Source organism: Suillus paluster (genome assembly GCF_016628075.1).
Source record: "Suillus paluster strain FC165 chromosome Unknown EDB91scaffold_38, whole genome shotgun sequence".
In the NCBI taxonomy this organism is placed as follows: domain Eukaryota; kingdom Fungi; phylum Basidiomycota; class Agaricomycetes; order Boletales; family Suillaceae; genus Suillus; species Suillus paluster.
In genome coordinates this window covers 98,073-113,814 of record NW_024537598.1, presented here as the reverse complement: position 1 = coordinate 113,814, position 15,742 = coordinate 98,073, and the positions used below count along the sequence as shown (strand labels likewise).

Here is a 15,742-nt window from a genome sequence, read left to right as displayed (position 1 = left end):
AATATTAAGCTGTGCGACTAGGGAATAAATCTGCCTTTTTGGGTGAACTCAAATGATGGTGAACGTACGATAACACCAAGATTTATGCACTTTTCATTGTGGAATAACGTCTCATTTGATGTTCTTAAAAATTTTGTTTGAAGTAGATTAGCTATCTATCGTGACATCCCCGAAAGCGATTTTCGAGATTGTGTCGGGTTGTGTTGTGGTAGACATCCGAAAATTTCGAACTCAAATGACAGTCAATGACTGTAACTGGTGAGGGAAGAAGCGCTGTGGATTGCTTTGCGGGCAGCAGTGAAATGTCATGGCAGATCACAGGCAAGGGTGGTGCTTGCTGGGTCGCTGAGCTTGGTCCAGGTCTAGGGGAGTGCTGAGTGGCGATTTGTGCAGTACGCCAGATCCCAGGCAAAGGCGGGGCCCACTGGGTCACTGAGCTTGGTCCAGGAGCGGTGAATTGTGCAGCAGGGGATATGTGCAGGGTTTGCTGGGGCACTGAGCTCATGGCAGGTCCTGGCACCCGGAAGGTGAATGGGCCTTCAGGGACAGTGATGGTTGGCAGAGCCATCAAGGTGCTGGTCACCGATGAGCTAGCCGAAATAGCATTCTGTAGTTTTGCCTGGTTGGCCAGACACCACGCGCTTCCTCTATGGCGCGTCACAGCATCCCCACAAGTAAGACTATTAAGAATCAACAAGTCAGCACCATAGTCACATTTGAAAGCAGCGGGGTACTCACGCTGTGTTACAGAGGTCGCACAGCACCAGAGCAATGTCTGGCTGATGGGTTTTCAATTCTCTATGCTTATGCATGCTGCCTGCTTCCAGTACTGCGCCGCCGCACGCAGGGACTTGGCACTCGTACTTTATCTTTCTGTCAACATAGACTTCTCTCTGAGAAGAGAAAAAAGTGTTAGCGGGATGGCAAGAATAAAAGAAACAAAATTGACTCACAAAATCAGGGTCCTCCTTGGGGGGGAGGCGTCTCTGTCGCTTGTTCTGTTGGGTGTCAACAGCATCTACTGCCCTGCGCTTCCCTTGCTGCACCGCACTTCCACCAGACGAGCCTACAGATGGGTCGTGGACGAATCCCTGGTGGGAGCCGCCAACATGATGGTCCTAGCTAGCTGCGGCATTGGGATATGTCTGCTGGGCTACCACAGGAGCAAGACCAACTTGCATTGATGGAACGCAAGGTGTTACATTCATATACTGAGGGGGCGGGGCAAACCCACCATACACGTGAGGATGGGTGGGGAAGGGGTGTGGTTGGAAAGGCTGCTGAAGAGGATAGGCAGCTGGAGGAGGGGTATGCATAGGCATCATCACTGGCTGTGCATCTTGTGCACCACGAGGGTTGAAGCGGGTGGTGCCATTGCATATCTGGCATTGGGAACCGGCCGGGGTGGAGCGTATGCTGAACTATACATCTCAGGAGGGTACCTCGGTAAATGATGCTGAGGCTGAGGCTGAAGCTGAACTTGTTCAGCATGTTGCTGGTGTGTAGATTGGGTGACCTGTGTGGCGCCATTCTTATGATACTGCGCATTGCGCAAAGTACCAGTGCCAGAATTAACAACATCGGTCAAAGCCGTGTCCGTGGAGGGACACACGCAGAAGTCGCTAGGACCTTGGACTATCCAACGGGTTTGTTCCATGATTAAGAAGGACAGAGGGATATGTGAGTGGCTGTTAGGTGAAGCAAGCACACCACAGTTTAGAGCACAAGTTAGACAGTACTAGTGAGGAAGTGGAAGAGAAAATGCGATGAGTGAGGATGAGGAGGAAAACAACACAAGTGGCAGTATTTAACTGCCAACACGCTTCAAGCAAACAACACGGATAACATATGTGGGCGCGGCATTTCCTTTTTCGCGCTGTGGTCCACAACTTGTTGCCCTAGGAAAGCGAAACGGTGACCCAGCTTGATACAAAGAAAAGCATCCACCATCATGTGCGCAGATTATTCCAACGGAAAATGGTCAAACACGCGTGCCACCCGGATATCCCCCCATGTGAATGTGAAGTTGTTCAATCAAGCACGTCAATCTTCGGAAGGTTTGGTGAAAGTGACCTTTAGACCGCGTTGAATTTGGATTTAGAATGCACCTTCACCCTGGCTTGTAGAATTTTCTTCGCGCACATATTTTTCTCAGTTGCTGCCACCAGTCATTGAATTGCATGCCGGAAAATCTGATTCACGAGATATATCAACACAAAACACATTAGACAGGAGATTGCATGCTTATTGATTTAAATAAATATAATTTCATGTCCAACCACTAATGTGACACACGGGGTATGTGTCTCTAACGCGTCCAAGTAGCATCGCGTCTCTGACGGTCACATCGGTCACTTCTCTATCACATCACAGTTAGTCATCGGCCTTAACAAGCAGATGCCACTTACTACCACCAAGTTTAAATGTTAATTTTAGTCCACATTAGATCATGATAATCAAATTGTGATTTCAGAGAAGGGTCTCGACTGCGTAATCACAGATCCTGAGCACGATTAGTCAGTCGCATTGCAAGTAGTCCACCGAAATACGAAAAAGTCCTGGTGGTGGACATGTCCCAATTCAACAACAATAGACAAACCGCGCAAACAGAACCTGGGCAGCGGATGAACAACTCACCCAAAACGGACCAATGAGCACAATGTGGTAGCAGATGAACAACTGGCCCACAATGGAGCAATGAGCACTCCACCATGACAGTCTGGCACACGCTCTCAACGTCTGCAAGCGCAAGGTTGAATTCCTGCATGCAGGAGAACGTATCAGATTGCATGAAGGACCATACGAGGATATCAAGGTAAGAGGCATACTATCGAGTTGAGCACAACCACTGACCGAGTACAGAAATTGCTTCACAGATACAGTGTCCTTCGCAGAAGGTGAGGTCAGACACCTGGGAAGTCATTTCGAACCGCATGGATGGCAGAGACCCAGGCATATACCGCGGATCTGCAGAATTTTGGTTGGTGCTGCTTGTTGACTTGGCATTTGATTTGACTTGGAATAAATGGTTGTAGGATACATTGTCTGCCTTGGCCATTCCTGCCAAGGATTCAAGCATCTGTATTTCCAAGACACCCAAGTGAGACAAGGCATACATAAGAGAAAGCATCTGCATAAGCCAACGTGTATTGCCTCCCCAGTTGTTGTGACAGACTGTCTAAGTGCCCGCAGGCACATCCCCAGCAAGAAGGGATTTCGGCGCGCACTAACTGGGTCGCCAAATGGGGACAAACCAGATGACTCACTCCATCCTACTTAAGAATACGTGCCAAGGCACTAATGGGGGAAAATCAAAATTGAGGATACTTACCAGTGTGCCCGTGCTAGGCGCAACACTCGGACATCAAAGCAAAGGTAATATGGCGGTATCATCAACACGGTCAAACACCATTTTAATCACCTTGCAGATGGCATAGCTATGCCAAGTAGAATCAGCATTTGTGCCCTTCACTCTCCATCAAAACTCAAACTCACCGATCAACCTCGAGCGTACTAAAAGTCTTGATATGGTGTTGCTTCAATATCTCCTTCTCACTCTTCAAAATGCTCTGCAGGGAGGTGGGTCTGGGGATAGAGCAGGGGGGGTTGAACTTGAACAGGACGGGGACACCGTGAATGTTGTCTACTGTATTAATTTCATGGGCTTCTATTCAGATGACAGAGTCGAATAATCTGTGGATGATGCGGTCACTTGCTTCAATATCTCCTTCGCCCTTCGAGATGCTCTGCAGGGAGGGGGGAACCCCAGCCGAACTTAGCGAAAATGAAGTCTGGGGATAGAGCAGGGGTTGAGGCCGAAGAGGACGGGTATGCCGTGGATATTTTGCGCTGTGGGTACTGTCGACTGCATTTATATCGGCTTGGGCATCCATCCAGGTGAAACATTCGTATACTCTGTGGACCCAATATCAACTCGGTGGAATGAATCAAGTGAAACCACCAGTCTTTCCGAAATAGTGCCCATGGCCAAGAAATGGTCTCCGCAAAGGGTGACAGAGAGCCGCCCCTTTTCGACATGAGCCTGCACAGCAGATGTGATACTGGACGGCTACTCTCGCAGACCTGGATAACGAAAATTTTCAACTTCACGATGAGCGTGTCAGTGGGACCTCATTTGTCATTTTCCCCGAAAGTCAGCTGCTACACATAATTGAGGCTGAAGGCAAAGCAAAGGACCACCTGCAAGAAATTTATCCTTGTGCTTGACAACATGTCATTGTCAATGTGAGACGACAAAGTAGCTGACTAAGCTACGGGCACGTAATAAAGATATCAATATCATCGTTCGTAATAGGCAAGTCTACCATGGCATGCAATACACACTAATAGTAAGTGCAAGGGTATCCAGTGCTAAAAGCCTCGATAGCGCTGGCGTACTAGGCGGGTCATGGCTTGGCGTGCTATCACTATGTAGGCGATGGTGCTCATCACTACCAAACGGCGCGTAGTCAAATAAATCAGCTCGACTCCCCAACAGGACTGATAGGCATCGAGAATTCTTCTGCGGAAGTAGCCAGCGCGTCGTAGAGATAGATAACGCCGAATATGAGGAAGAGGACTGCGCCTCCTAGGGTCACTGCAAATGTTGGGTCAGCTCGGCTTCTAAATGGGTAGTGGGCAGCAAGATAGATGATGATCAACAAAATCGAAACAGCGGGCGTAAAAGAAAAGTAGAACACGGTGGGCACAGCAGGAACGACACATTTGACGGGGAGTTATAATAGATGTCATGCCGTCCGAGAAGAAAGGACAGCAGCTGGGTGGAAATATACAACTCACCATGCTTGACAGATATTTTAGTTGACACATACCGCCCTCCTATCACAGCCAGTGCCGTACAACACGTATGTCCAATGACCGTCCCCAGCGTCACGAGATACACGTTCTAAAACCGCATCTCATCAACACAGCTCCTCGAACGAAGGAGAGAGCTCACATGGGCAGCACCCAAAGCAATCGTAGCAATCTGACTCCTATCCCCCCACTCCCCGAAGAAAGTAAGCACGAAGGCCTGCACGAAAACGGGTCCGAGCACAAGACTGCAAAAATTCCTCACGCCTTCTGCAACGCTCGAACCCCAACTCGTGTTTTTCTGTTTTCTCGTGTTCGGCGACGAAGGCGACACCTCTCCTTCCTCAAGTCGTTCAAGCGGAATTCCACCCTCAAATTCATCCCCTTCAATTTCTTCCTCCGCTTCCTTCATCTCCTCTTCGGCCTTGCCACTCCCTTCCATCTCCTTCGCTTCCATCACCATCTTACTCCCAAACACCAAAAATAAAACGCCAGCCATGACCTGAGTCCATTTCTTGGGTAAAAGCGTAGGTAGGATATGACCCAAGGACGCTGAGAGCATGCTCATGAGCAAAAGGGATGTGAAGGCGCCTAGGAAGACAACGAGGCGGGCATGTCGCATGGAGAGGATGGCGGAGATAAAGAAGGTTTTGTCGCCGATTTCGGAGAGTATGATCGTCATGAATGAACGGAAGAGGATTTCTGCAGAGAGTTCGGGAGGCGTGGTGGGTGGTATTGTAGACATCTTGGATAGGATTGGGGGTTAGGTGGTAAGTGGGAGAGAGAGCTTGGTTTAATACTTACTGTGAACGAGGACTTGTTGCAAGCTGTCTGGGATGAGAACTTTTTATTTGAGGAACGTGCGCAGTCGATGCTAAAAGTAATGGCGGTGGGCAAAGCTCGGTTGGAAGTCTCTTCCCACGTTACGCCGCAACTATGATGTCAGTACGCCTCGGCCTAAAACCACAACGACAACGACCAAAGCAAGATTTAAATGTGTTCATCATACCCTCAATCAACACTGCGTGAAGCTACAGATCATCGCGGTGGCAGGGTGATGCAGGGATTGTCGGCGAGTACTAACAATTACTCAGAAGGTTCCCCGAGTTCAACAACCAAGCAGTTGATATATCAAAACTACAGCACTTGGTAATGAAGGTAACAGATGATGATCTACTGGCCTACGCCGAGCTGTCTGCAGACAAACATTGCTCCTCCTGTTGGTCGTCTCGACCCCCCTTAATTTCACCATGTTCGCGTTGAACGTTAACACCCATCCCCAATCTTCTTTGACTCCTTGGGACACGACGACGCAGATCCGCTGTCCAAATCGCCGTTGTACTGATGATCACTAGCGTGTCAAACGAGAACGACGAGTTGCACAGCATCCAGAAAGCACGTACCCTATACGCGCAGATCGATTCCTTGCCATTATCCTTGTAGCTGCCGGCCCATCAGCCACTTTGTTCGATAAAGGTGGTGAGTCTGACGCACATGCAAACCAATCCCGAAGTGCCGGAGTATTCGTAGTCGTAGGAGAGCCTCACGTCAGTACCGTTGACATTCAGTGTTTTTGGGCACGTTGCACATGTTTTCGCGTTGGCGCCAACGAGGAAGCTGGGTAGCGCAAAGGTGATGAAGCGGGAGGTGAACATTGTGAAAGTTGTTGATTTCTACGAGATGAGGCCATACTAGCATTCAATATTCAGGGCCAAGCAGGAGTTTTACTTTTTGACGGAGGGCAAAGCCCGGTCTCTTCCAAGTTCCCACACCTACATCACAACTATCATGTCAGTAGCTCATTGATTATGAGGGTGCGGTGAACACGTTTGTGATTTTACTTGGTTTAAATCTTGCTTAAGCTTTGGTCGTTGTTTCAGTGGGCTTTTGGTCGAGGTGTACTATGACACACAAATTTTCACAAAACGGCCTGTGAACGTGGAGTGAATCTCATAGACCGGTATATAGTCACCGTTTCACGATCCCAAGCAAACACACGTCCATACAACCTGCTCGCAATTAGCAGCGCAGTCTCCTTATCGACGCATACGTACGTGCAAGGAGGCAAGACTACGAACACGCGCAGCCTCCTTGTTTTATGATGCGCTCATTCATGCACGATTCGTGTCGCGATCGCCTTCAAAGTGCCCTGCAATGGCTTGTGCAATTTCACAATCCAGTTTCCTTGTACTGTTGTTTTTATGCATCTCATCATGGCATCGTAACAGTTCTCAATGCGGAACAATATCTTAATGAAATTTTATGTGCAATCAATGTCCAATGGGTATTCCCTACAACGGCCCATCAATCTTTGTGGGTACTCCGCAAGAGTACCAGAAGTATATGTGTAGAAAAATCGAAATTCACTCCCATGATCTTCCCCCCTGGGTGTGTTAGCCCTGTCTTCTCACCTGGTATTGATTCCTGAGCTATGGGGCAACAGGCACGTCCGTGTTTATCTTTGTCTAGAAAGGACTTGAGGTGAGTTTCCACTCGAACCTACAACTGAGCTGCGTTGGAAGAAAGTGAAGGGTAAGTGGGCCCTGGAGCAGTGCTGGGTGCGTGCTACCTACATATTTCTGTCTAATTAGGATTTATTGACTCGGATGGACATGGCAGGCGATTAATTAGGAGAAAATGCAGCTGTTGGGGAGAGAATTGAGGGGATGCTGTCGCTGCTTGGGGTTGTTTGGATGTATGGCGAACTCTTGGAATGTATTCGTTGTCTCTGTCTCATAAAAGAGACCGTTATTCTACGTATGGCCTTCCTTTCACTGCGAGCTTCATGCTTCATGCTCATTGCTCATCCGTTATTTTCCAACTCGGTCCCAACCCCCTCTGAAGACCCATGCGCGCAAGCCGCCTGTGCATTGTGTTTATTGCATCTTAAAAGCAATACTTGGTCAGCATCTGCAAACTACTGGATAACGGTGTATTGGGAGAAGTGTGTCTCATTACTACCCTCAATATTCTGGCGCTGACTCATACAGGAGGAAAACAACGAGGAAGTATCGGTCAGGGAGAACATCAGGCAAGCCGATGGTAGCAAAACCAGCACTACCCTTCATCAACAGCCCCGGCAACTTATATCCCTTGCGGCGCTCTTGTTTTGATTTTTTCTGGTGTGCTAGGTCATTATGCTTAACTTCAGAGGGCGCTTGTGTGCGTTTGTATATGATTCTATGCTCTCCGTGATGTGTATATGTTCAACACTCCTTAATCATATGTCTCGCCACCCTTGTACATTACGTACCCAACCTTCTGGTGCTTATCACCGTCGGAACGGCATCCGTCTGGAGATCCATTACTAAGTAGATGCAGGGAATAACAAAATACGCGTTGCGTATTCCCGGGACCCAGCCCCACTTGCCTCCATCATGGTGAATTCTCGTGTATGCAATGTGCCCGAGTTCTGGAGTTATTTGCAAGATCGTACTGTGTCGAGTGCTTTCCGGAGAAAGGGACTTAATCAATCACGAGACAAAAAATGGAGTAGCAGACCAAAGTTTGAGGGTTGTCGATGCATATGATAGAAAATCGTTGGACGCTCTTCTCTGGTTTTCTTCTCTGGTGCAACGCGAAGCTGAAGTCCGCGCATAAGATGAGGGAGAATGATCGATTATTGCATCTACATTTCAGCGAGTGAGGGCAGCTGTGTAGGACAACAACCCACGCAAGACATTATTCATGCGGCCATCCAGAGTAGACGGCCCCGCGACACTTACGAACCATAAGCATTGGACTATCACTATTGAATGCGAGGGGATGTATTTTCGAAGGTGTGGAGATATACGTCGGACCGATGTGTGAAGGCGCGGGGTGTTATACAGGTGTTGTCCAGGACGACACGAATGATGACGGGAAGTATTCTGGCAGCGGCCTTAATGGAAGCAAACTCTCATGCCCTGGGCGTCTATGGAATCACGAGGCAGGTTAATACAGTGGAGCAGCATCAAACGCACGGTACATCGCACCTCTGCACCAGAAAGACACTCAGAATCCCTCCACCCAAGTTCACTTTGACCGTATCAACACCATCAACCTCCAGTAAAATGTCGCAGCTCATTCCAAGTATCACACCCCATCGAACTTTTAAACATCATACACAATGGATATGCGGTGTGGTAGCTTTCCCCGATAGACGACGGATGGTCACATGCTCGTATGACAAAACAGTTTGTCTGTGGGACGTCAAGTCAGGTGTAGTGTTGAAGAAGATGGAGGGGCATGGTAGGGAAGTGCGAGCATTGGCGGTATCACGAGATGGGAAAATCATAGCAAGCGGCGATATTGGTGGAGAGTTGAATGTCTGGCACGGAGAAACTGGGGAATCACTCGCCCAAGCCATCAAAGACCACTCCAATTGGATCCACTCGCTGGACTTTGCTCCCCATGGAAAAGTGCTGGCCACTGGTTCATGGGACGGAACAACAAAGCTGTGGAACACGACAACATGGCAGATAGAAGGGAATCCAGTGCAGTGTAGTGGTTCCGTCTACGGCGTTCAGTATTCGCCGTCTGGCGAACTTCTTGCCATCGCAACATCTAGCAATATCGAAATTTATAAGTCAGGCACGAGGGAACGCGTCGCAATCTTCAAGGGTCACATATCAACGAACCACACTCTCGCGTGGACGCTTGATGGCACACGACTTCTCTCAGGGGGCGATGAAAAGGATCCCACTATACGGGAGTGGGATGCATCCACTTGGACGCAGGTCGGTGGTCCCTGGATGGGCCATACTAGCTATATCTTCACCATTGCCATTCATCCTGCGGGCAACCACGTCGCGACCGCATCTCAAGATATCCGTCTTTGGCGGCTCTCAGATCAACAAACCATCGCCATCTTCCAGCCCTGGCCGGGATGTGTCACTTTCTCCATCGACGGCAAGCAGATCTTCAATGGAGGTGACAATAACATGATCTCAGAGTGGGAAACACCCAAGGGCGTATCAGGGGCGAGTTTCTATCCTTGACTCTGATAACGCAATTCGAGCATGTTTCACGTCACAGATCCTCTCCGTCAATAAAACTGCCCGCGATGCATGCATCGCAGGGGACATGTCCACCGCTGAAGAAGTATTCACACGAGAGATCGACGCCGACGCAAACAACTACACATCATATGCCAATCGTTCATTCATTATGGCGCGAAAACATGCCTGGGATCACGCGCTTGATGACGCAAGCAAGGTGAGATAGACTAACTCATCATCTCTCTCTTACTTACAAAAGGCTGACTTTCATTATCAATTTGTGGCATAGTCCGTCGCCATTCAGCCCTCCTTGACAGGTTATATCTCCCAAGGCATCGCCCTATGCGGAAAAGGTCTGGTCTGGGATGCGAGGACAGCGTTTGACCTCGCGTTCATGTTCACGGACGAAGATTCAACAATTACTCATTTCCTTCTCTTGGTTAAGGCATGTTCAATTTTCCTTGCATACTCCCTATTTCATTGTGGATTTCAGGCTATCACTATTTTCAACGCAGATGAACATCAAGAAGCAATTCACCGTGTCCGGAAGTTGGCTGCCGCTTGTCCGAATAACGACACTCTTGCTTGTCGTGTCGTAGAGGTGAGCATCTTGATCAAGCCCAGGTTTCATGCATTTACACCAATTTTTCGCATATCAGGCATATCTATGTGTTCAGCTTGGAAGTAATGCCGCGAACCATAACGAAGCCGTTGACTACTTCACTGCTGCTGTCAATGCTAGCGCTTTTTCGTCTACATTGCCTATTCATTCTATATATGGGGACCTGGTAGTGGTATGTTCATATGATTCATATGAACGTGCTTTTCACGCCAAAATCTATTGTGCAGCTCTTTGGATGGGACCTAAAGTCCTTGTGGAAAAATGCACGCCGGAAACAGTGCGATGCACTCTGCCGGGCAGGTAGACATGAAGAAGCTGTGAAATCCTACCAACACATGATGGATATGAGTGACGAAAATACAAAGGCTAGCTGCCTTGACTGGTCCAATGGTAAGTCTAAAGCCTGTAATGTCACGTCCGGCCACAATCATCACCCGCATTTCCTGCATTTCACTCAGCTTTCGCGCAAGAATACAGTGCACCCTATATTGTCAACGGAGATGCTGCCTTTGCTGCAAGCGATTACGACAAGGCTATTAAATTATACACTGTGGCAATTGACCTTCATTTTGCAAGAGACACCATATTTGCAAACCGCAGCAAGGCCAGGTTAGAAAAGATGCTATGGGGGGATGCGCTTCTCGATGCGCACCAGGTATGATGGTATCTACCGTTTTGTAGTTATTGTTCACTTTGGCGATGCATAGGTTATCCAACTCAATCCTTCATCGCACGTTGGATACGAGCTCAAGCATGCAGCGCTTCATGGCGCACAGCGCTACGATGAAGCTATCGAGGCCTTTGACATGATGCTATTGAAACTGGACAGTGCTACTGACACGCAAATACGAAGTAAGCCCTGAGTAACCCATACTTCAAGACGCTCAACTCTTTCTACAGACATTCGCCAGAAGTATATTAGTCCTTCCGATGCAGAAAATGCCATTCGAAAGGTCATTGACGCTCAACTCGACACCACCCCGCTTCGTCTACTGAATACCACTGCCGGACTCTTATGTGATCGAGGGGCGCAGATTAGCACCTTCAAGAAGAGCACAGAGTACAATGACCTTCTGTTGTTCACTATGAAGAATCCAGACCTCCATCCTGAGCGCATCGCGGAAACAGTGACAACGTACTTCCGTTGTGTCATGTTGTCGCATAGGTGGGAAGGCACGGAGCCGCTGCTGCACGAAATCAAGGACAAGGTCGTGTACGAGTTGAACGCAGCTGGAGGTCTGGTAAAGTTGCAGTCATTCTGCAACCTTGTTCGTAGCAAGACAGAGTATCATTGGGCATGGGTTGATTCATGTTGCATTGACCAGACGAACAATGTCGAGCTCCAAACATCACTCGACTCCATGTTTGCCTGGTATCGCCATGCAAAGCTCACGCTTGTTTATCTGTCGGATGTTTCGCCTTCGCCCCAGCCTGGTGCACTAGCGAGGAGCGCTTGGAACACCCGAGGATGGACTGTCCCAGAATTCCTGGCTCCTAAAGTCATTCAATTCTACCAACAGGATTGGACTCCATACATGGACGACTCCTCCCCCAACCACAAAGAGTCTTTCGAGATCATGCGCGAATTGGAAGATGCGACGGGCATCGAAGCACAGACCCTCGTCGCCTTCCAACCGGGGATGAGAGATGCGCGAGAGAAACTCCGATGGGTGTCTGCGCGCATCACCACTAGGCCGGAAGATATTGCATACTCATTGTTTGGTATTTTCGGTGTCCGACTTCCTATCCATTATGGCGAGAATAAGCAAAATGCACTCGGGCGGCTCCTACAGGAGATCGTGGCTCAGTCGGGCGATATTACTGCCCTCGACTGGGTCGGGCAACCATCCGAGTTCAACAGTTGTCTACCAGCCGACATCATCTCATACAAAACTCCACCATGTAATCTTCCATCTTCATCCGAAGATGAAATTCAGTTATCGGTCTCCTCGCTGCAAGGTGTCGCTGTGGCTTTAGAGTCGGCTTTGAGACTTTATCAGACGCTTGACTACCTGAACGCTCCACGTTTCGCGCATTGCCGGTTGCATCTTCCTTGTATTGTATTCCCTGTTACAGAAGTCAAGCGGCGGTCTGGTCGAGACCAGGAAGAATATACGTACGGAGTCAAGGCAGATGGGCTTCACGACCTGCAGATCACCACGAAACACAAGTTAATTCAGTTCTCGCGGACAAAGCCCACTCGACAGACATTCCTGCTTGTCCGTCCGTGGGATCGATGCCTCCTCGAGCATTCTGATTTCGCAGAGCAGCCTACCTTTCCGGATGATGCGGAGAGCGTGGGAGATTGGTCCGATCCCGAGTCTCCGTTGGACGACTCGCTCGGCAGTTCTCCTGTAGAACAGGAGTTGGTTGATTCGGAATCGCACTCGCGAGCCTTGCGATTGATGGTTCGCCTTGGGCAGCCGTTCGGGGCATTTTTGCTAATGCGGCAGCCTGGTGGAGAATACAAGAGGATCGCATCAGATCACAATATCATCGCACAAGTCAAAGAAGTGACTTCTGTTCACAATATGACGGGCGTCAGAATCCTGGAAATATTGTAACTGTACCTTTTTTTCAAGACCGGAGCAATTTTTTCTCGCCTAGTACAATTATATTTCACAACAGATGTATGTTGCAGACCAACCATTCATTTCATCACGCACTCGTACTTCTCTATCCTACATCATTTATGCCTTCTCACCTTCCCCCCACCACCCCGCATTCACTCGACACCTTCGCGCGTCTTAACCAATCACGCCTCCCCTTCGTTATGCCTACTACGAGCTGTAGTACACGAACCGATGCCACATTCAGTTATATACCGTGACTTGAACGCCGATAGCCATTTCCATGACCTCCTGGATGTCTCAAGTAGCGGCTACAATTGTATGAGGCGTCGTTTTTTAAAGTTTTACTGTTCTAAATCCTGTCAATAGAATCCACACAAAGCATCAATTCAACAATTCATATCTCAAACGGGATTGCAAAGGTATTCTTGTAAAGTCCCTGTTCAGAACTGGATGAGGAAATGTCAATCGAGTAAATTACTGTAGCTTCGCTTTTCACTGCCGACTCCAAGCCTTAGTGTGCTCCGAGAAACACCGACTTAAGTTTTGATTGGCGGGTTGTCTGGGTCCAAGGGTCTTTCCAAACAACTTCCTTCAGTGTAGAAAAATATTACACAGCTGTAAAGCAGAAGGCACAGGTGGCACATCCTTGATCCCCCTCCCAGGAACAGGGCTATTCCTATACGACTTGCCCGACTTGCCAGATTTACCAGAACGAGTTTCATCGGAAGGTTTGCGGAGAATAGGACCGACGGGGACATTGTCCATGCTCCCACTCCGCCGTCGACTAGAAATATCGTAAGAATTGGAATGTGAGTGTGACGGACGAGACCCTGGGTTATACGAGTAAGATTATGAGCTACGGTGCTCGTAGGAGCTCTGAGAAATGCGATGGTCGTCCAACCGGGGGACTGTGTTGTATATTCCCGAACCAGATGAATGGTGCGCATCACACTCCCTCTCCCGCCCAGATTTCGTTTCATCCCTCCTAGGGGAGCCCTCATATGACACCCTGGCATATCGAGCATCGTACGACCCCTGATGCTGATGCTGCCTTGGACGCGTTGGCGATACCTGCGAATCGAGAGCGACAAGCGTGGCAGCAAAATTTGCTAATCGCGCCATGCTGTGGTGAAGTGCGATGTTGTTGCCTATGCTGCGCTGCGTAGTAAAACGGATTCACAGGACGCACCCGCTCGATCTTCCTAGGCGGATTAACAACTGCCAACGTCCAAAGCACGTCCAACACGTCACTCCATCGTTCACGCCAGACACGTACTGTCTCGCCTCCATTCCCTGGTTGGTTCACATCTTCCATTCTGTCTCTCGGCACACTCCCCACCGCTCATCCACAACTCCCTAGAATGCTGATGCTCCCCAACTGCATGACTTGCTATCGCTGCCCGGTCCTCTGACAGCTCGAGACGGTTGTCAGTTCGTGTGCGTGATTGCATGGGTAGGTTGAAGGGCACAGTGAATGGGGGAGAGGGAGTTCCTTGTCTTGAGGGAAACAGGGAGAAAGTATAAGAATATGTGTGGATTCCACGGTAGGAGTATGGCCAGGGTTAGTGATGTCGGTGGTATCAGCGCCGACGCAAACGATATAAGCAGCATCGGATCCGGTGGTGAGGGCAGTAGGGAGGGTATCACCGGTCGAGGCTATAGGACTATGTGACGATGCAAGATGTGATATTGTTAATTCCATACATTTGTTGACTGCGAGTTTTTTGATAGTTCGTTTGCTTGTGAGGAGATGGAGAGGGTGTTTCCAGTGTGTTAGGTCATCTGTGTGGGGGACACGAGAAGCGGGGGTAATGCGTGCTACGCGAATGGTTGGGGATTGTAGCTGAAGTGAATAACAAATGTGATTATCTGAATATCAGCATTTCAGTCGTTGCAAGCGAGTGGGAATCGAATGAAAGCACGAACTGGCATACGCACCAGTATCTCCCAAGGCGACACGCCCACCTAGTTTAGCCTGTCCATCAGGAGAGAGACACAATAAGCAGAGTATGTTCTGGAAGTAGACACGAGATAGTGATTGATAGCGTAGATAAAGCCATGGGTGCGCAGTGCATCTCGAAGTTGCGGGTAGAGCTCTGTTCATCCTTCTGGCGTATGGGCCTTGGAAAGGTCAATGATAGCTAGGTCTGCAAATTCCACTACAAGCGGAATGATTGGATGAACGTAGTATATTAATCAGAACTCTCTTACAGTCCTCCTTAGTTTCTGGAGGCAGGACGCAGTGTCTGCACTCTAGCAGGGTTAAACTGGGCATTTCTCACTAGATGGTACGGGAGAGGAAAGTGCTTTGGGCAGTTGTGAATGTAGGAAGATAAATACCTCCAGTACGGCTTCCCGAAGACTAGAGGACTCACATTGAGATAAGCCATCCGAACTAGATATGGTACTGTGACCTATGAGCACGGGATACCAGCAAACGCGTTCAATAGGAGAGCCTAGGCGTCCCAGGTCACGCCGCTTTCCCCCATGAAAATCCCAAACCTTACTCGCTAACAATACCATTACGTGCTGGGTGTGCAACGTTGGGGAACAAGCAACCATGTATGTGTGCAATTTGAAAGCTGGAGGATGAGTGAGCGGGGGTAAGATCAATGATCATGACAAGCGAGCTATATTAAATCGACGGGTCAGAGGCAATTCACTGAGTGGAGGATTAGCAGTGACCGGAGCGAGCAAATAATAAGAGATAATAAGTGAGCAGAGAACCGAGCTCAAGGTAGGCACCGATATAGGCA

General features: G+C 48.9%; 5 protein-coding genes across 5 annotated transcripts; 1 reads left to right on the top strand and 4 right to left on the bottom strand.

Annotated features, from left to right (window-relative positions):
- Positions 1–151: 151 nt before the first annotated feature.
- On the bottom strand, positions 152–1,657 carry EDB91DRAFT_1249937 (uncharacterized protein; the record flags this gene model as incomplete). Its single annotated transcript, XM_041323160.1, has 5 exons — positions 152–680; positions 739–893; positions 954–1,091; positions 1,235–1,297; positions 1,349–1,657. 5 exons carry the CDS (start codon positions 1,655–1,657, stop codon positions 152–154), a joined length of 1,194 nt encoding a protein of 397 aa, XP_041175680.1.
- Positions 1,658–4,478: 2,821 nt separating this feature from the next.
- Positions 4,479–5,557, bottom strand: EDB91DRAFT_1055532 (uncharacterized protein; the record flags this gene model as incomplete). Its single annotated transcript, XM_041313926.1, has 3 exons — positions 4,479–4,597; positions 4,801–4,906; positions 4,958–5,557. 3 exons carry the CDS (start codon positions 5,555–5,557, stop codon positions 4,479–4,481), a joined length of 825 nt encoding a protein of 274 aa, XP_041175679.1.
- A 377-nt stretch (positions 5,558–5,934) lies between these two features.
- EDB91DRAFT_1141866 (uncharacterized protein) lies at positions 5,935–6,634 on the bottom strand. The gene is made up of 3 exons (XM_041319029.1): positions 6,307–6,634; positions 6,216–6,255; positions 5,935–6,153 (listed from the first exon to the last, which is right to left on the bottom strand). Exons 1-3 carry the CDS (start codon positions 6,465–6,467, stop codon positions 6,079–6,081), a joined length of 276 nt encoding a protein of 91 aa, XP_041175678.1. The 5' UTR covers positions 6,468–6,634; the 3' UTR covers positions 5,935–6,078.
- A 2,230-nt stretch (positions 6,635–8,864) lies between these two features.
- EDB91DRAFT_1348004 (uncharacterized protein) lies at positions 8,865–13,387 on the top strand (the record flags this gene model as incomplete). The annotated part of the gene is made up of 9 exons (XM_041325949.1): positions 8,865–9,764; positions 9,829–10,008; positions 10,081–10,230; positions 10,285–10,392; positions 10,451–10,585; positions 10,641–10,803; positions 10,872–11,068; positions 11,121–11,265; positions 11,314–13,387. 9 exons carry the CDS (start codon positions 8,865–8,867, stop codon positions 12,975–12,977), a joined length of 3,642 nt encoding a protein of 1,213 aa, XP_041175677.1. The 3' UTR covers positions 12,978–13,387.
- An 806-nt stretch (positions 13,388–14,193) lies between these two features.
- EDB91DRAFT_499631 (uncharacterized protein) lies at positions 14,194–15,484 on the bottom strand. The gene is made up of 4 exons (XM_041327480.1): positions 15,198–15,484; positions 14,925–15,145; positions 14,691–14,855; positions 14,194–14,642 (listed from the first exon to the last, which is right to left on the bottom strand). Exons 2-4 carry the CDS (start codon positions 15,088–15,090, stop codon positions 14,377–14,379), a joined length of 597 nt encoding a protein of 198 aa, XP_041175676.1. The 5' UTR covers positions 15,091–15,145; positions 15,198–15,484; the 3' UTR covers positions 14,194–14,376.
- Positions 15,485–15,742: the final 258 nt, after the last annotated feature.